This window comes from Doryrhamphus excisus, chromosome 14 (assembly GCF_030265055.1).
Source record: "Doryrhamphus excisus isolate RoL2022-K1 chromosome 14, RoL_Dexc_1.0, whole genome shotgun sequence".
NCBI lineage: Eukaryota > Metazoa > Chordata > Actinopteri > Syngnathiformes > Syngnathidae > Doryrhamphus > Doryrhamphus excisus.
In genome coordinates, this window is record NC_080479.1 from 19,101,971 (window position 1) to 19,123,535 (window position 21,565).

Below are 21,565 nucleotides of genomic sequence, written 5' to 3' on the forward strand. Positions count from 1 at the left end.
TAGCTGCTACAATGACAATATTGCTGTAGGAACATTGTTGACGTTTTTTTAGTTTATTTTTTTTGATGGGCAAAATTTCACAAACAGTGCAATTCCCCTTTAAGGGTTAAAAATGAGCAAAGTGAGCCCATCAACACAAACGAGTTACAGTAAACCTGGGATATATCGGATTCAATTGTTCCCACTGGTTTTGTCCGATATAAGCGAAATCCGTTATATGCGTATACCGGAAAATGTCCGTTTTACGCATATATGGGATTTATATCCGGTATATGCGTAAATGGGATTTTATCCGTTATAAAAAGGCACTTCCTTGACTATGTTTCCAATGTACCTGGACGCGCAGGCAACGCTGCAAACGCTGCAAACGACGTCGTATAGCGGCCTGTCACGATTCGGCGAATCGGAGCGCCACGATGCGGCCATCCGATATATGCGAGGGAAATTTCATGGAAATGCATTGGAACGGGACTGGAGATTTTGTCCCAAATAGGCGAAATCCGTTATAAAAAATCCGATATATGCAATGAATTTTTATTGGAAATGCATTACAGAAAAATCGGTTCTTTTTTATCTGTCCGTTGTGAGCGAATTTCCGATATATCCGAGTCCGATATATCCGAGGTTTACTGTACTATGACAATATTGCTGTAGCTTGGTTCATATAGAAGTCTGTTACGGAAAAGGAACATTGTTGCCGTTTTTTTTTTTTTTTTTGAAGGGCAAAATTTCACAAAGAGTGCAGTTCCCCTTTAAGGCTTAAAAATGAGCAAAGTGAGCCCATCAACACAAACGAGCTACAGTAAACCTCGGATATATCGGATTCAATTGTTCCCACTGGTTTTGTCCGATATAAGCGAAATCCGTTATATACGTATACCGGAAAATGTCCGTTTTACGCATATATGGGATTTCTATCCGGTATATGCGTAAATGGGATTTTATCCGTTATAAAAAGGCACTTCCTTGACTATGTTTCCAATGTACCTGGACGCGCAGGCAACGCTGCAAACGACGTCGTATAGCGGCCTGTCACGATTCGGCGAATCGGAGCGCCACGATGCGGCCATCCGATATATGCCAGGGAAATTTCATGGAAATGCATTGGAACGGGACTGGAGATTTTGTCCCAAATAGGCGAAATCCGTTATAAAAAATCCGATATATGCAATGAATTTTTATTGGAAATGCATTACAGAAAAATCGGTTCTTTTTTATCTGTCTGTTGTGAGCGAATTTCCGATATATCCGAGTCCGATATATCTGAGGTTTACTGTAGTTAGTATGCGGTTTCCGACACAGCCTTATAGTCTTATTGAATCAAGACTGGTCTGTAAAACCTCAATGGCCACAGTGACAGCAGATTGGTATAGACACAGACTATACCAATCCATACCAGAGTGTTTATCAAACCTATTGCTTCTTTAAGCGCTTTGCCTAGCTAGAGTTACACCACTAGCTTCTGGTCTTCGGACTCGAACTGCGACTTTTGTGTGACATTTTTACCTCTGTTTTTAAAACCAAGCAATGCAGTTAGTTGGGATCTCATTTTTGTCCCACGGGGAAGTGCATATGCGCCGTACTAACTTTTTCAAGTGTAACTTTGCTGTGTTGTTGTCATGATGCTAATGAAATTTTGTCCGAAATAGGCGAAATCCGTTATAAAAAATCCGATATATGCAATGAATTTTTATTGGAAATGCATTACAGAAAATTCGCTTCTTTTTTATCTGTCCGTTGTGAGCGAATTTCCGATATATCCGAGTCCGATATATCCGAGGTTTACTGTAATACGCTGAATTTGTTTGAATTATAATTAAAGTTTGAATTTAAGTTGTCTCATCTCAATCTCGTGAGCCCAATTTCGTGCATTGTCACATCACGCCTACGCATTATTAGTCCAAAAATAGAGAACTACATGTGACTATAGGGGTGTTATTTCACGCCTACATGTCTCTAATAATGGTAAGAAAACATATTTAGAACATGTTTTCTATGGTCTAACTACAAAAACATTCAGTTTAACATTACAATCCTACTTCACTCATCACGGTCGGGTCTAGAGTCGATAAACGGTAATAAACGAGGGACGACTGCATTTACTTTGACCGGCTCACCGTCGTCATTTAAAAATTCATACTGTTGGGATTCATTCACGTTTATGTCCGAAACTTGCGTTCACGGAGCCCGCGGTGTTAATTATATCCCGGGATGGCGTACACCAGGGGTGCTCACACTTTTTCAGCATGCGAGCTACTTTTAAAATGAGCGAGTCAAAATGATCTACCCACTACAAAAATGCAAAACATCTATTTATTTTCAAATGTATTGAGGATTATTTGTACGTACAATGTATGTTGATGTACCTTACATAACCAAATGAGCCAATATTGCAAAACACACATAATTAACTATGAACATTTTTTGTAATTACCTGAGTTTACTTTGATGACTTGCACTGAATTGAACCAGCCAGGGATGCATAGTCCGGACAGTAGCTGCTGATAGCCAGCCTCAAGCACACTTCCAAATGTTTATCAGTCATGGATAATATCCGTATCATAATATCCGTATAATATTCCATATCCGTATGGAAGTGATATGTTTTTTGCCTTTTTACTTGGTCCAGTTTTTGCCTTTTTACTTGGTCCAGCTCCTTCACTCATTTTAGTGACCATAAACTTTAGCGAGGGCTTAAAATCTAACGCAATTCGCCGACTAGCTTAGCACTTTGCATCGTTGTTTACGCATGAGCGGTGACCTAAAGGTCAAAATTCAGTTGTCATCTGACTGGTTGTCCTGTATGTCAATCAAGTAACGGGGATGGATGATAGGCTGACATCGTAAGTTCTGCTGCACTTAGAGACGTTGTTTGATTTGATTGGTCGCCCGAAGGGCAACATTCAGTTGTCATCTGAATGGCTGCCCTGTATATCAATCAAGTGACGCCATTGATGCTGGGATATTTTTTTAATGTCACGCCGCGATCGACCAGTACCACCTCCGCGATCGACCGGTAGATCGCGATCGACTTAATGAGCACCCCTGGCGTACACCATCCCAATCTTGGCAAAAAGAGCTTTCCAACGATGTATAACAACACAAAACATGACAACATTGGCACAGCAAGGGGTTAAAAATCCACACGCAGCCTTAGTTTCTGGGATTAATCTTCTTAAAGCGTCTGTTAAGGTGGCACATGTGCTGCACGTCACATGACCTTAACTCCATGAGGACTGCACGCTTTTTTTTTTCTTTTTTTTTTCTGTCATCAGCCTGACAAGTCTGGTCTCAATTACTACTTGGAGTCCTCACATGATCTCCTACAATGTTTTACTTTCTTAAATCACGCTGCCAAACACAGCACATCCCCCCCCACACATGCCCCATTTGTAGACGACCCCCCCCCCTTGCACCCCATAACCACAGTCTCTCTTCTCAGAGATTCCATCTGAGAAAGTAAAATGGAAGAAAAAAAAAATGTGCTGAGGCAATGTATTCGCACAATTTCACGGCCACATTTATCTCTCTCGCTTGTTTGCGTTGTAAAGCAACACCAACACACCAACACCATCTCGCCGTGTCGCTTGGTGCTCCTCTCAGGTCGCATTTTTTCCCGGCAGCATGACGCAAAATAGACTGAAGTTTAAATAAAAAACAAATATTGCTTGGAGGACATTAGCATCATTAGCATCATGACAACAACACAGCAAAGTTACACTTGAAAAAGTCAGTACACTTCCCCGTGGGACAAAAATGAGATCCCAACTAACTGCATTGCTTGATGGTTTTAAAAAAAATTGGTAAAACTGTCACACAAAAGTCACAGTTCAAGTCCGAAGACCGGAAGCTAGTGGTGTAACTCTAGCTAGGCAAAGCGCTTAAAGAAGCAATAGGTTTGATAAACACTCTGGTATGGATTGGTATAGTCTGTGTCAGGCTGTCACACTGTGGCCATTGAGGTTTTACAGACCAGTCTTGATTCAATAAGACTATCAGGCTGTGTCGGAAACCGCATACTAACTACAGTAAACCTCAGATATATCGGACTCGGATATATCGGAAATTCTCTCACAACGGACAGATAAAAAAGAACCGATTTTTCTGTAATGCATTTCCAATAAAAATTCATTGCATATATCGGATTTTTTATAACGGATTTCGCCTATTTGGGACAAAATCTCCAGTCCCGTTCCAATGCATTTCCATGAAATTTCCCTGGCATATATCGGATGGCCGCATCGTGGCGCTCCGATTCGCCGAATCGTGACAGGCCGCTATACGACGTCATTTGCAGCGTTTGCAGCGTTGCCTGCGCGTCCAGGTACATTGGAAACATAGTCAAGGAAGTGCCTTTTTATAACGGATAAAATCCCATTTACGCATATACCGGATATAAATCCCATATATGCGTAAAACGGACATTTTCCGGTATACGCATATAACGGATTTCGCTTATATCGGACAAAACCAGTGGGAACAATTGAATCCGATATATCCGAGGTATACTGTACTAGATACTTCCATGCATGTACTATCCACACGCCATACTGCGTAGCCAATCCATCAGACAGTATGCAAAGCGTTGTCACTACAGCGTACTACATGATAACCCACAATGCATTGTGCTTTTACCCGAGCCGATGGACAGGCTGAAGTTTATTTCACTTTAGCTCCTACCTCTTTAAATACATAACTTTATTAAGATGTTTTTTAAATCAGGCAAGAAAGCGGACATTTCGATACTGATTATGCCATTTATTTGTACAAATACCAACCGTTTACAATTTCGTTCGGGCGAATTTGGCAAAATTTAAGCTAGCCGAAGTGAGCAACGTGCTTTTGGTTATTTTTACTTTTCTCATACACAAAAAAACATAGTGAAAAAAACTGCTTTTACTTTGAAAAACAAGAAGCCAACCAACTCGTAATATATCCTGCTTGACACCACCGTTTGTTTGGTCTATCTTGCTGCTCATTGGTCAGTCAACGTTTTTTTTTTTCCGCGGTGACGTCACGTGGCGTTGCATCCTGGGTAATTTGGGTATGAGTAGTAAGCTGACGATACATACTCGATATTTCTGGCGAATGCAGTATACAATCGGGAACTTCTCCCATACTGTCATCTCGCCATTGAATGCCGATCGGTTTTTGCGGTCGGCTCTAAAAGGCATTTGTCGACATTTATCGAGATTCTGCGTTTAAACAGTAAATTCCATGTTTATTGGCCAATTCCTAGATTCCTTTTGAAAAGGAGAACCGAGATGGGTTGGAATACTTCTACTAAGCCTAGCGACAAAGTAGCTAAGTTGGCCGTGCAGACCAAGTGCATACGAGGCGCGTTAAAAAGCACTCACAGAAAGTCCCGTTATAATGTGTCTAAGAGCGGGAGCTATCAGGTATGCCAAATCAGGGCTCTACGTTAAAAACCAAAATGACTTGCCCATGGGGAATCCTTAAGGTGAGAACTACTTGCCCGAACTTGCCCCATGTAAAATGAAAAGACTGCCATAATGATATCATATATCAATATATGCTGATAATTCATCAGATAATAGTACTGATGCATTGTATTTGGAGGAATGTCTGAAAATGTGTGGAGATGTATGTTAACATGGCAAGCCATGCTACCTTACACATGGTAGTCGTAGTAAGCAGTGATATTTAGAAGTTGTGCACCACAATGAAACATTTGACACATTTGTGTTTTGTGTACTAGTAAAGTGTTTTTAATCCAGAAAAAAATACTCAATGGTCAAACAATAATTTGTGAAGCAAAGGTGAGAAAAATACACCGAGAAATGAAACCGCTAGGTTTTGTAGCTTGTGCAAAATCAGCACTTGGTATTGGATCTAATGGGTGGTGTTTCATTGTGACCACTTCAAATTGTCACAGCAACGTGATTCACTCACCTGTGCCATCATTTCATTTGCTGCCGCTAATAAAATACTTGTTTAGGAGGCACTGGTTCATCACTTTTTGCTGTTTTCCTTCACAAGTTGTTAGACGAGAAGAATTAGACCAGGGGTGCTCATTAAGTCGATCGCGAGCTACCGGTCGATCGCGGAGGTGGTACTGGTCGATCGCTGGTCGATCGCGGCGTGACATTAAAAAAATATCATCCCAGCATCAATGCCGTCACTTGATTGATATACAGGGCAGCCATTCAGATGACAACTGAATGTTGCCGTTCGGGCGACCAATCAAATCAAACAACGTCTCTAAGAGCAGCAGAACTTACGATGTCAGCCTATCATCCATCCCCGTTACTTGATTGACATACAGGACAACCAGTCAGATGACAACTGAATTTTGACCTTTAGGTCACCGCTCATGCGTAAACAACGATGCAAAGTGCTAAGCTAGTCGGCGAATTGCGAGATTTTAAAGCCCTCGCTAAAGTTTATGGTCACTAAAATGAGTGAAGGAGCTGGACCAAGTAAAAAGGCAAAAACTGGACCAAGTAAAAAGGCAAAAACTGGACCAAGTAAAAAGGCAAAAAACATATCACTTCCATACGGATATGGAATATTATACGGATATTATGATACGGATATTATCCATGACTGATAAACATTTGGAAGTGTGCTTGAGGCTGGCTATCAGCAGCTACTGTCCGGACTATGCATCCCTGGCTGGTTCAATTCAGTGCAAGTCATCAAAGTAAACTCAGGTAATTACAAAAAATGTTCATAGTTAATTATGTGTGTTTTGCAATATTGGCTCATTTGGTTATGTAAGGTACATCAACATACATTGTACGTACAAATAATCCTCAATACATTTGAAAATAAATAGATGTTTTGCATTTTTGTAGTGGGTAGATCATTTTGACTCGGTCATTTTAAAAGTAGCTCGCATGCTGAAAAAGTGTGAGCACCCCTGAATTAGACGATGTTTGCAGGGACGCCATGATAGATGTTTTCCTAGTAAAAAGATCGCTGATTGGTTGATCGCGAACAAGAACGGGTGTGGGTAAAACACGGATTGTGGATTACGGACCGCGGTCTAAATAAACGATTCTGATTCTGTCCATTTCAAGATTTGCAAGGATTGCTTTGCAAATTACCACCGGAATTACGCAGTCCGTGTTTTACCAACACCCAACAAGAACCGCTTAAAAAAAAAAACTCTTGGCAGTACGGCATGCTAAAGTGCACTTGCCCGACGGGAATATTAATGATTGGATTTACTTGCCCCAATTTTGTTTTAACTTGCCCCGGGCCATCGGTACAACGTTATTGTCGAGCCCTGCAAATGTAGGCGTGGCGGTCCACTACCAATAAGTGAAAGCATAGAAAACATTGATCTTAGACACGCCTCTGATTTCAATGCTCCCAAATGCTTTGCAGCTGTTTCATTTACCATCTTTCTGCTAATGGATGGCACCGTGGTGCAAATTACGGAGCGAGAACCTGACGGTAAATCAAAGGATTTGGACACCGGCGCCGATTTACACGTCAGGTTAACCTAAAAACGCTGATGCGGTGTAGAGTATGTGTCAAATGTTTAATGGGAATCGAATACCCCCGCACCCCCAGGCTAACACTCCTGATTGTGTGTCTTGCAGGTATGGATCTCAGTCATTGAGCCTCAGTAAAATAGTTCCTCATCTCTGCACTCTGACCGGAGACCAAAACCCTCAGGTAAGACCACTTTGACCGAAACAGAAATGGCGTCATCACCCCGAGTGACATCTCGTTATTACTGTTATTAGCCGGGACATGCTGTGTGTGTGTGCGTGTGTGTGTCAAGTCTTCATCCTCCTCCACCCCAAAGCTGGTCTACCCGGTGATTATCCACCACCACCCACACGCCGTCCCTACCAATCAGCGTCCTGAACCGGGCTGCCCACCCTCATTTGCTGCGGCACCCCAACGCACGTCCAAAGTTCCAGCCTGCAACACAAAAGCAGTATTAGCTTAATGCGCTTCCTCTTAATGCCTGCAATGATGGCAACTGTTCTTCGGGAAGTTAGCATGTAGGCCACGCAGAGGAAGACCTGGGTTCGATTCTCCACTGGGGAATCTCTGTGTGGAGTTTGCATGCTCTAGTTTTCTCTAGTTTCCTCCCGCATTCCACAAACATGTTAGCCGCCAGTCCAGGGTGCACCCCGTTTCTCTGGGATAGAATCAGCTGGGATAGGCTCCAGCATACCCGCAACCTGAAGATATATATTTTTTTACATTTTTCAAATATTTCAACTTTCTTCACTCATTCGCTACCAAAGACATATTTATGTTTTTTTTAACCCAACCACAGGCTCCCACATATGTATTTATACATTGTTTGTTTGTTTTTGTTTTGTGCTTGAGGCAAAAAGATGATGCAACTCCACAATATACGAGAGCATATTTGGTGCAGTTTTAAGACAGAAAACGGCCACAAGGTGACAGAAGTGCATTTTATAAGAACTCTGCCTGCAACTTTGCCATAGAAATCCATGCAGCACAGCAACCAGGAAGTGAAAAGCGTCTTGTAGCGTCCAAGAGATTACGTGCCAACCTAACTTGGCTACTTTTTTCATATTGCTTCTCATAATATTAAAAACAAAAAATAACAATTATTAATTTTAGTCATACATTTATTGATTTAGTTATTAATTTATTTCAACGTTTTCTCTTCATATTTTGACTTTGTCATAAAATTACAGCTGTTTTATTTTTTTTTCCGTGTTTTTTTTTTTTAATTTTCCAACTTTTAAAAACTTTTTTCTTGAGATTTTCTTTGACTTTATGACTATTCCAAAAACATGTAGACTTTATTTAAGTAACATTTTTTTCTGCAATCTAAAGTTCCAAAAGTATAACTTTATTTGACTTTTAAAAAAATGGCTTTTCAATATTTCAATGACCTTATTCCCATAAATTCCAACCTTTTCTTGTTAGATTGCAACTTTTTCTCTTAATATTTTGACTTTATTCTTGTAAAATTACTGCTTATTTTTCATTTCAGTGATATTTGTAGTAAGTGACGCCGGCCAATAAACGGTGCAGGACAACCCCGGTTTAAATCGTAACCAACGTAGTGGCAATAGAAGATGGGAATTACTATTTTTACCGCCATGCAGCCATTTGTACGATTAGGATTATTAAATTAGGATATTATCCCGTTGACCAGCCATGCGAGGTGCTTTGAAAAGCTGCAAATGTGCACCTAACAGTCCATGTGTTGATGTGTCCTGCAGGTACGAGAGGCCTCCATAACCACAATAGTGGACATTTACAGACACGTTGGCGAGAGGGTTCGGGCCGACTTGGCAAAGAGAGGACTGCCTGCTGCACGGTAAGTGGCTTTTGTATGACTACACACACACACACACACACACACACACACCGTCCAGTCAGTCCCAGGCCACGCCATGCACCACTCTGCCCTTCACGCACACAGAGACACTTTTTATCCCGGGTACAATGCTGACTGGTGCTGGTTGGGGTGGTGATGTGGGGTGGGGTGGCGTGGGGGGGTGCACCGGGGGGGGGAGCTGAAAATGCAAAAGATTGTGAGCAAGTGTGTGTGTGTGTGTGTGTGTCCATGTCATGTGTAGATGTCCTTGTGTTGCCCTGGTTACATGAGCGGCGTTGAAGGTTATTATTATTATTATTATTATAAGCTCGCCGCTTCCCGTCTGAGAAGTGCCGCTGACTGCTGCCGATGAGTCGTGCGTCTGCGAATGCTGGCCGAGGCACGCTGGGTCATCAGTGTAAACACCCCCCCCCCCGTCTTGTCTGGAGACGCCATTCCCAGCAGGTCCTCAACCTGCACTCATTGTGAAGGTGTACGTGTGTGTGTGTGTGTGTGCAGTTACCTGGGGGCCATTGGAGCTAGGGTCTGGGCAAGGCTGGCTACAATAAAAGCGCTGATAAAACATTCCACTGTTCTCGAATATCTTAATTTTTATTTTTCTGCACAAAATAAGATGAAAAATAAACAAATCAAGAATAAAGAAAATCAATCAATGAGTAATAAATAAATATAATAATAATAATAAAACGGCAAATAATAAAAACTTAAGATAACAAAGCATTATTAGAGCCCTGTAGACATGACAAAACACGACTATAGTCACATTTATACTCTTTTTATTTACAACATCTTGCGCAACTGCAGGGTCTTGAGACACATGCTAACTCGCAAACTAGAGAGCTAGCGACCTAAACGGTAGCCTTCAAGTTATTCCCTTTAAACTTAAATAGCCAAAAACTTACCACTTCCACACGGATAGGGAGGATAACTATTAACAGTTATTTAACCTTTAACATGAACATGAATCAAACGTAATAATTTTTTCCGGGTACATGATACCATACAGCATCCATATCAAACTAACATTAAACTTTCATATCAAGGCGGGGGCCTCAAACTAGTGTCCTGCGGGCCACATTTGGCCCGCGGGCTGCGTGTTTGAGACCTCTGGTCTACAGCCTGTTGTTGGTTTTCGGAGCCGCGGCCTCGCTGACCATATCGAATATCGACTCCGGAGAGTTTGCATCAGATTAAAGAGAACAAGAGACCAAAGACAAAGACTGAGAACAAAAAACTGAACCACCTGAAAGTGGTTCCACCGGACTGATTCCAGCATGAATTGCATTTTAAAGGTGCTCTGGTTCCGCAAATCAAACATCTGCAACCAGGTACATGTTAGTAGTACAACAGAACCAGAAGTTTTCATTCTATCTGCATTTTGTTAGCTGGTTAGCTAGCATGTCACAACTCTGCTCTCAAACTTTCATTCATTTTCTACTCACGAGGGTCGGGGGTGCTGGAGCCTATCCCAGCTGTCTTCGGACGAGAGGCGGGGTACACCCTGGACTGGTCGTCAGCCAATATAGACAATAATATATAGCACATATAGACAAACAACCATTCACACTCACATTCATACCTATGGATATTTTGGAGTGGCTAATTAACCTAGCATGTTTTTGGAATGTGGGAGGAAATCGGAGTACCCGGAGAATGTGCAAACTCCACACAGAGATCGCCGAGGGTGGAATCGAACTTGGGTCTCCTAGCTGTGAGGTCTGCGCGCTAAACACTCAACCACCGTGCAGCCTACTATCTATACCACATTTGCTAAAATGAGCTCGCATCAACCGATCAGACCCCAAGACCCGGCCTCTGGGTGGTGTCATGATGGCGCCCAACAGTCAAGACACAGTTGACGTGAAGAAAATGAGAAGTTGCCCCCATTTTGTGTTGGAACTGCTTTTGAGGGTCATGCTAGCATACATGAAATTTGGTTGGATTCCAGGTTGTCCTTTTGATAAAAGCAGCCAGTTGGATTCTCTCGGGGTTATGGTGACCTCCTTTTCACGAGTACGTCAGATCTTTAAAAAAAAAAAAAAAGCTTGACACCGTTTACCACGCCGCTTTACGCTTCACGACTTGCCGCGGCGTCGGTGGTCACCATTGTACCACCATTGTACGTTGTATGCTGCAGCTGACTTTCCATCCCTGTTATGTTGGCAGGTGGGCTTTCATCTATAAATGTATCCTTGGCTCCTACCACCTTACCTTTGTACATAGTACATACATACAGTCATAAATACCAAGAAGAGTAAGCTCTGTGCTCTGATGGCGGTTCCTAGAGTCGGAACAGAGTTAGCTAAGGCAGCATTCCAATACGCTGCTTGCTCACTTTGCATGGAATCATCAGCAAAATGACTGAATTGAAGTCAATAGAAATCTATTTTAAAGGAGCCTTGGCCAATGTAATTGTTTTTTAATTGTTGGAACTGTTGATTGACTGTCAATGTTGGATTGGATGACTTGTTAGAAACCTTTATTCTGCTGTCTCGGCCAGGTCACTCTTGTTTAATTTAAGGTTAATAAGGTTTATTGGTTAAATAATGTTACAGTAGTCTTGTTTCATGGCTTTATACTTTAGAATTAAGCCTGATTTTTTTCCATTTTTGCTGCTATTCTTCAGTTCTTCCACCCTCGGCCATCTCTGTGTGGAGTTGCTTGGTTTGGCTTAAATAACAGCAGCACGGTGGTCGAGTGGTTAGCGCGCAAACCTCACAGCTAGGAGACCAGGGTTCAATTCCACCCTCGGCCATCTTTGTGTGGAGTTTGCATGTTCTCCTTGTGCATGCGCCCGTGGGTTTTATCCGGGTACTCCGGTTTCCTCCCACATTCCAAAAACATGCTAGGTTAATTAGCCACTCCAAATTGTCCATAGGTATGAATGTGAGTGTGAATGGTTGTTTGTCTACTATATGTGCTCTGTGATTGGCTGGCCACCAGTCCAGGGTGTACCCCGCCTCTCGCCTGAAGACAGCTGGGATAGGCTCCAGCACCCCCCGCGACCCTTGTGACGATAAGCGGTAGAAAATGAATGAGTTCTCCTCCTATTTTGTGTGGAAGTGGTAACTTTTTGGCTTCTTATTTTGTCCTTCCCCACCCTCGGCCATCTCTGTGTGGAGTTTGCATGTTCTCCCCGTGCATGCACCCGTGGGTTTTCTCCGGGTACTCCGGTTTCCTCCCACATTCCAAAAACATGCTAGGTTAATTGGCCACTCCAAATTGTCCATCGGTAATGAATGTGAGTGTGAATGGTTGTTTGTCTATATGTGCCCTGTGATTGGCTGGCCACCAGTCCAGGGTGTACCCCACCTCTCGCCTGAAGACAGCTGGGATAGGCTCCGGCACCCCCCGCGACCCTTGTGACGATAAGCGGTAGAAAATGAATGAATGAATGAGTTCTCCTCCTATTTTGTGTGGAAGTGGTAACTTTTTGGCTTCTTATTTTGTCCTTCCCCACCCTCGGCCATCTCTGTGTGGAGTTTGCATGTTCTCCCTCTGCATGCGTGGGTTTTCTCCGGGTACTCCGGTTTCCTCCCACATTCCAAAAACATGCTAGGTTAATTAGCCACTCCAAATTGTCCATAGGTATGAATGTGAGTGTGAATGGTTGTTTGTCTATATGTGCCCTGTGATTGGCTGGCCACTAATCCAGGGTGTACCCCGCCTCTCGCCTGAAGACAGCTGGGATAGGCTCCAGCACCCCCGCGACCCTCGTGACGATAAGCGGTAGAAAATGAATGATGAATGAGTTCTCCTCCTATTTTGTGTGGAAGTGGTAACTTTTTGGCTTCTTATTTTGTCCTTCCCCACACTCGGCCATCTCTGCGTGGAGTTTGCATGTTCTCCCCGTGCATGCGCCTGTGGGTTTTCTCCGGGTATTCCGGTTTCCTCCCACATTCCAAAAACATGCTAGGTTAATTGGCCACTCCAAATTGTCCATCGGTAATGAATGTGAGTGTGAATGGTTGTTTGTCTATATGTGCCCTGTGATTGGCTGGCACACCCCCGCTTGCCTGAAGACAGCTGGGATAGGCTCCAGCACCCCCCGCGACCCTTGTGAGGAAAAAGCGGTAGAAAATGAATGAATGAATCTTCAGTTCTTCTATTTTTCTAATATGCCTGCGCTGCCAATGGCCCCCGGCTGCACTTTGGACACCCCTGCTGTGTTTCGGTACCTGCCAACTGTCATGTTGTTGATGAGATTAGAAAACATGAGGAGACGGAGACGGCAAATGGGGTGAGAGGGAGAGAGACATGGAAGGGGGGAGGAGCTGTTTATGGTTTGTCTGCCGCTACAGCCCCTCCCCTTTTGTCCAAAATGTGTGTGTGTGTGTGTGTGTACAGTGTGTGTGTGTGTGTGTGTGTGTGTGTGTGTGGAGGGAGGTTATGTAAAGGGTAACTAGATCTGCTCCCTGCTTATCACACGCACTCAAAAGCCTCTGTGTGGTTTTCCCAGCGTGCGATTGACATCCAATACGTATGTGGAACAGTAGGCGGAGCTTTGTTGTGTGTACGTCGCATGCTTTGCTCTTTGCCTCACGCCCCTCCCCTCCCTCCTTTTCTCGCTCCCTTCCTCCCTCTCCCTCTCCGTCCTCATCGCCTCAGAGATCCACTGCACCATGTTGGATACAAAGAGCTGAGGAGCAGCGCGCCGTCACCGGGCTCCCGAGCGCCACATACGCACGCGGCACATTTTACGGCTAATCTGGGAACGAAGGCGCTGAACCGGCCCCCCATGGAACGCGTTTTAATATGCAAATGAAGGGAAGGGATCCGCCGGAAGACTCTGCACGGATGCACAGTTGTTGCATTAGTCGTCATTTAACGGCTGTTTTGCATCGCAGCACAAGCAGCGAGGAAGGTTCGTATGACCACGCGAGTCTGCGGCCGTAGGCGACGTCTATATGTTGTCCTTATTTTGCCTTGAGGTCATAAGAGGTTGTGACATATTACGCACAAATCACAGCAAGGGTTGAGCGTTTGTGTTTGTGTGTACGTGGGGGGCGCAGGATGGCGGTTATTGTGTTGTGGTTGACACACCCACCCGGTGAGACGGTCCATGCTCGCCGCCGGTGCATCAACGCCACACGCGACATCAAAACACCAGAAGCATCAATTGTGGTGATTGATTTGTCTTCTTTTTTTTTATCTCCCCAGGTTACAGACCATATTCGCCCGCTTTGATGAAGCTTTGAATTCAGGCAACATGGCTCTCAGCCCGAGTCACGGTCAGTGTCTTTCTCTTATTTACTTTGCTCTGACGCCCCCCCCCCCCTCCCACCTCATCCACATCCACATTTTGCTCTTGTGTGTGTGTTGCGGCTTGACCACTGTGTGCTCTGATGATTGTGTCACTCGGTTGCCAGGGCCTGCAGTAACTGGACCTAACGGGATTAATGCTTTACTAGTACATGTCCACCAGTGGACGGTCTATTGTCTGTCACTATTTATAGCCTGTTGTCACACGGCATTGGACAAAAATACACATGGAAAATACTTCATGTCGCTCATTGATGGTTTCATCGTTTGATAAGGACCAGGTGATCTGAACCCCGAACCCAAGTGCAAGTGTTCAGAGTTCGGTAACATACTAAGGAATGGGTGTCCAAGGTGCGGCATCCCACAGCTTGTTTGTTTTAGAGCAGGGGTGCTCATTAAGTCGATCGCGAGCTACCGGTTGATCGCGGAGGTGGTACTGGTCGATCACTGGTCGATCGCGGCGTGACATTAAAATATCATCCCAGCATCAATGCCGTCACTTGATTGATATACAGGGCAGCCATTCAGATGACAACTGAATGTTGCCATTCGGGCGACCAATCAAATCAAACAACGTCTCTAAGTGCAGCAGAACTTACGATGTCAGCCTATCATCCATCCCCGTTACTTGATTGACATACAGGACAACCAGTCAGATGACAACTGAATTTTGACCTTTAGGTCACCGCTCATGCGTAAACAGCGATGCAAAGTGCTAAGCTAGTCGGCGAATTGCGTTAGATTTTAAAGCCCTCGCTAAAGTTTATGGTCACTAAAATGAGTGAAGGAGCTGGACCAAGTAAAAAGGCAAAAACTGGACCAAGTAAAAAGGCAAAAAACATATCACTTCCATACGGATATGGAATATTATACGGATATTATGATACGGATATTATCCATGACTGATAAACATTTGGAAGTGTGCTTGAGGCTGGCTATCAGCAGCTACTGTCTGGACTATGCATCCCTGGCTGGTTCAATTCAGTGCAAGTCATCAAAGTAAACTCAGGTAATTACAAAAAATGTTAATAGTTAATTATGTGTGTTTTGCAATATTGGCTCATTTGGTTATGTAAGGTACATCAACATACATTGTACGTACAAATAATCCTCAATACATTTGACAATAAATAGATGTTTTGCATTTTTGTAGTGGGTAGATCATTTTGACTCGCTCATTTTAAAAGTAGCTCGCATGCTGAAAAAGTGTGAGCACCCCTGTTTTAGAGGTTGTAAACCAGCAAAAATTGGGGAAAAAAAAGAAGAAATGTAGAAATAACAGTAATCGAACATGAATATATACACAGGGATGTTTTAAAAAACTTATATTTTTTATAAAGGTTTTGTCCTCTCGTCCACATGCAAATGTAGCTTTTGGTACACTCCAGCCACAGTGGAGATTTTTGCACGGTGGTGGTGGGTGGCTGGGGTACTTACAGGGCTGGGCGATATGGACCGAAAATAATTTCCGATATATTTAGGTTGAATATCCACATACTACGATATATAGCCCCCTATTTTTTTTTCATAAAGTGAGTTTAGACAGAATTCAAAGCCAAATAGGCGTGCAAAGTTAGATTAAAATGTAAACAATCTTACAGGACCGCTGAAATAAAGTAGTATATTATCTACATGTCCAGACTTTCAGATTAAAATGGACGACAAAAGCACTGCTGTTTAACTGTGTAACTCATCTTATTGACAATTTCCAATACAAGCGTGTGTATTGAAGCCACACTCACTAAATTTCAAGAGAAAAACTGATGTGTCGATAGATTCCAAGATTCCATGTTGGGATATTTAGTACACCCACAGATTAAAGGAACGGTAGCCCATCGGAAAAGTCGTGCTGTCATTGCCGTATGGATCCTTGTGGATGAAACATGGAACACATGGCCCAGCAAGGTGCACTGTGGTCGGCCGAGGTCACGGGAACCATGGTATAGAGCAGGGGTGGGCAAACTACGGCCCGGGGGCCACATCCGGCCCGCCAAGTGTTTGAATACGGCCCGCCCAAACCTTCAAAAGTATTTAATTTAAACTCAACATACAACCTGGCATCATGGCCTGAGCCAACCTTTTGATGGTTGTATCAATTTCGTTGTTTGACATGGTCTGTTGTTTACAAAGTGCTCCTGAAAAAAGACACAAGCACATAATAATAATAAAAATTAAAATAATAATTATATTATTATTATAACTATTATGATTATTATATTTATTATATTAATGCTAATTATTATATTAATTATATATAATAATATTGTTATATTTGCATATTTTACATAATAATAATATAATAATTATTATTTTAATTTTATTTTAATTATTATAATATTTTATTTTTAAAATATTTAAATATAAAATAATAATAGCAGATTGCATGACAATTTTACAGATACAATAATACCAGGTGGACTGTTACGTGTAAAATATATAGTCTGTAGAATATATAGTCTAGGAAACTGTCCTGTATATACTGTGTGTGTGTGTATATATATATATATATATATATATATATATATATATATATATATATATATATACTGTGTATATTTTTATATTTATTTATTTATAGAATAAAGGCAACCTGGCCGAACATGCGCCTTATAACATGACAATGTTTAAAAAAATAAAATAAAATTCATGACGTTTCCTGAGCTCCATGTAAGTGTGGGCTATTGTAGCATTGAGGGTGTCGCTACTTCTGTACCCAGCATGCTTTGCTGGCCCCAAAATAACAGCTGGTAGCTTAGTTGTTGTTAGCCACGTAGAAAGGTAGCTGGTTGTTGTTGGGTGCTAGCTTACCTGTGACTTTAGATGTGTCCGCCCACTTGGTACCAGGTACCAGGTAGCGCAACTCTATTGGGAACTTCATTCATTTGATGATGAAATGTAAATTCTCCCAGCATGCACTTGTGATTCATATATCATTTCTCTGAAGTCCATGCTGAATCTAATCCAATGGCATTGTATTCGTGTTATTCCTGCCATTAGCCCGACACGCTCGCGACCGCCATTAGCTGTCGTGTATCTTTAGGCCGCCGTGTCACCATATCTCTCCCGCAACGATGACATCAGCAGTCGCCGGAGGCGCTTGTTGACTGGCAGAGACACACAGACAGCGACATGTGGCTGGGTGTGCGGGTGTTTTTGATGATACCGTCTCTGGTGGCAACCGAGGGGTCCTGGCGGGCGTGTTTACTTTTAACTCGGCTCCGGCAGCTGCACGGCTGCACATTGGCTCTGGTATTAACCGGCTTGGGTGGCGGGATCTCCACAGGGGGACATCGGTGCACCTGTAGCCTATTGACACCTTACAAAAATTCACAATTTCCATTCAATTCCCCCAAAATTCACACTTTGCAGATTGTCAAATAATTTCATTCCAGATACAGCCGTCCCTCCTTTATCACGGTTAATTGGTTACAAAATGTATGCAAAGCCCATATTTAAAATACTTACTTCATAACGATTCCCTCCGCCGATCAGCCCCTGCTGCATCCACAACAAACATGTCTGCCATGTGTGGGACTTCCTGTCTTTGGGAGAGTGATAGACGTTTTGCACACGTGCCTAAAAAAATGTCTCACCGTGGTGGTGCTTTTATAAGCTTCACATCGGTGCTGCATTTGTGGGCGTGGGAGGGCAAGCGCTTGGCAGGCAGCCGCTATAAAGCCCAGGTCCCAACCTGCTGTACTTGCAAGTGTGGGCAACATTTTTCTCGGCCATGGCACGTCGGACTCGGCCATGGCACGTCGGACTCGGCCATGGCACGTCGGACTCGGCCATGGCACGTCGGACTCGGCCATGGCACGTCGGACTCGGCCATGGCACGTCGGACTCGGCCATGGCACGTCGGACTCGGCCATGGCACGTCCGACTCGGCCATGGCACGTCCGTCTCGGCCATGGCACGTCTATCCGACTCGGCCATGGCACGTCTATCCGACTCGGCCATGGCACGTCTGTCCGACTCGGCCATGGCACGTCTGTCCGACTCGGCCATGGCACGTCCGTCCGACTCGGCCATGGCACGTCCGTCCGACCCGGCCATGGCACGTCCGTCCGACCCGGCCATGGCACGTCCGTCCGACTCGGCCATGGCACGTCTGTCCGACTCGGCCATGGCACGTCTGTCCGACTCGGCCATGGCACGTCTGTCCGACTCGGCCATGGCACGTCCGTCCGACTCGGCCATGGCACGTCCGTCCGTTCAGGCCGTCATCGATGTTTCCTGTAGTTTTAGCTCAGGTCATTTTGTGACATTGGAAAACACGGACAAATAGAGTTAACAGAAGGTTTATAGTTTATATGCATTATTATACATTTATGTCATTACTAATCATAATCTTATCTGCAAGATTAGCATGATGTTATGCAGGGAGGGCTTCCAGGCAGCTGTTGCAGAAAGGGCCGTGGGGGACAGGGGCAAGCAGGGCAAAAAGGGATTGAGAAAAGGAAGGAAGTTGACCGAGATCCCGTCAGTCGCCAGATCGCTGCGCCTGTCGCCGCTTCGCCCCAATTCATCGCGACGGACACGCACACGAGAAGGACAAGGGCGCACACGTGGCCGTGGCATTTTGGGAAGATGGCGGCAGCGAGTGTTTAATCCTGTGTATTGCCGTGTACGCTGGCATACGGACAAAAGATTGTCTTCGTGGGGTTTTAGAGGGAAATCAGCTTATAATCTCTGTGGCACTTTCACCCCGCATGCTGGGACCGCTCTGTTTGTTTACATGCACTTCTTTTGTTTGGGGTCATCAAGACCGCTTGCGTTTACACATCTGATACAAGCATAAATCCTTTTGATGAGCATACCACCCCTACTAGTTATTATTATTCCTACTTTGTATATGATTTGTATATATCGATTATGGTTGGGTGATATATTTTATGTACCTGTATACTAGTACAATGATAATAAAATGATTTATACCGATCGAAATGATAAAACGTAAACAAGTTTAGTCGCTGACTGTGTATATATACAGTAAACCTCGGATATATCGGATTCAATTGTTCCCACTGGTTTTGTCCGATATAAGCGAAATCCGTTATATGCATATACCGAAAAATGTCCGTTTTACGCATATATCGAATTTATATCCGGTATATGCGTAAATCGGGTTTTATCCGTTATAAAAAGGCACTTCCTTGACTATGTTTCCAATGTACCTGGACGCGCAGGCAACGCTGCAAACGCTGCAAATGACGTCGTATAGCGGCCTGTCACGATTCGGCCAATCGGAGCGCCACGATGCGGCCATCCGATATATGCCAGGGAAATTTCATGGAAATGCATTGGAACGGGACTGGAGATTTTGTCCGAAATAGGCGAAATCCGTTATAAAAAATCTGATATATGCAATGAATTTTTATTGGAAATGCATTACAGAAAAATTGGTTCTTTTTTATCTGTCCGTTGTGAGCGAATTTCCGATATATCCGAGTCCGATATATCCGAGGTTTACTGTATATTCTGCTAGTTGGTTTAAACACTCGTTGCCGCCACACTCGCTGTTATTTCATGTCTAAAGGGATCTAATAATGTTAAAATCTATATTTAGAAATGAGTAATGATGCAACAACCAATATATTCTGTTTATTAATACTGAATCATTTTTTGCGGAAATTCACTTAGCACAGTCGGGTCTGGAACCTTCCATCCATTTATTTTTTTTATACCGCTTATCTTCATTAGTGTTGCAGGTATTCTGGAGCAAAGTGTCTGCAACCAACTAGCAGAAATACATGATAGATAGATGAACACGGATCCACCCTGCTACGTCTTCTTTTTCCACAACATACTAAGGGCCTGTTGCCCAAAACTAGGATTTCAGAAATCTAGGATAAATGACTAAGCTGAGCTCAACCAACCCAAAGCAACAGCGTACAGGCTTCATTGGTTGCACAAGCCCAAGCCATGACTTTGCGTATGCGGCTTCCTTAAATAGACCCCGCCTACCGATCACAAAGTCGCCGAATCAGGTGGAATAGACTGCAGATGTAAAATTGTGTTAAAGTAACTTTACCAGACTATATTGTGTATTAGTATTTATTTAAACGTCCATGACTGCCCTTATGCAGTACGTAAATGAAGTTTTGAAGTAATTTGTGGTGGAGGAAGCGTTGCTACTCCTGCTTAGTCACGCTGGAATATAAAAGTCAATCCACACGCCGGCACAAAGGTTTCCGACATGCCGGACGCGTCTGCTGAATTGCAAAGTGACCACAAGTAGCATCTCTCATTGCTTGCATCCTTTCGCGATGGACAAAGACCAGCACGCACTTTCTGCTTCGCTGCCTTTGCAGCTTTGCAAAAGGAAACCGTGACCCCGTTTCCGAGGCTCGGCTGGTTGCCAGGGGAAATCTGTGCTCTCAATATGACGGTTTATCCCCCCTCACTTGGGATCTAAACTTATACTTGTCTGTCAGTCAACTCCACGCTCTCAGTCCAGGCCTCCCGTCACGCTCTTGCATCTTTCAATGGTTGGGATGGTCAGAATGCAGCCGTGGCATGTCGGACTCGGCCGTGGCATGTCGGACTCGGCCGTGGCATGTCGGACTCAGCCGTGGCATGTCGGACTCAGCCGTGGCATGTCGGACTCAGCCATGGCATGTCGGACTCAGCCGTGGCATGTCGGACTCAGCCGTGGCATGTCGGACTCAGCCGTGGCATGTCGGACTCAACCGTGGCATGTCGGACTCAGCCGTGGCATGTCGGACTCAGCCGTGGCACGTCCGTCCGTCTCAGCCGTGGCACGTCCGTCCGTCTCGGCCGTGGCACGTCCGTCCGTCTCGGCCGTGGCACGTCCGTCCGTCTCGGCCGTGGCACGTCCGTCCGTCTCGGCCGTGGCACGTCCGTCCGTCTCGGCCGTGGCACGTCCGTCCGACTCGGCCGTGGCACGTCCGTCCGACTCGGCCGTGGCACGTCCGTCCGACTCGGCCGTGGCACGTCCGTCCGACTCGGCCGTGGCACGTCCGTCCGTCTCGG

The 21,565-nt window shown here is 44.2% G+C and overlaps 1 protein-coding gene across 1 annotated transcript in view; it reads left to right on the forward strand.

Moving 5' to 3' along the window:
* The window catches only part of LOC131101315 (CLIP-associating protein 2-like), a 65,237-nt gene that overhangs the window by 11,957 nt on the left and 31,715 nt on the right, over positions 1-21,565 (forward strand). Inside the window, exons 5-7 of the mRNA XM_058046263.1 lie at positions 7,572-7,647; positions 9,189-9,286; positions 14,468-14,538. Of these exons, the coding sequence (XP_057902246.1) occupies positions 7,572-7,647; positions 9,189-9,286; positions 14,468-14,538 (245 nt within the window). The remainder of the gene's footprint in view (positions 1-7,571; positions 7,648-9,188; positions 9,287-14,467; positions 14,539-21,565) is intronic.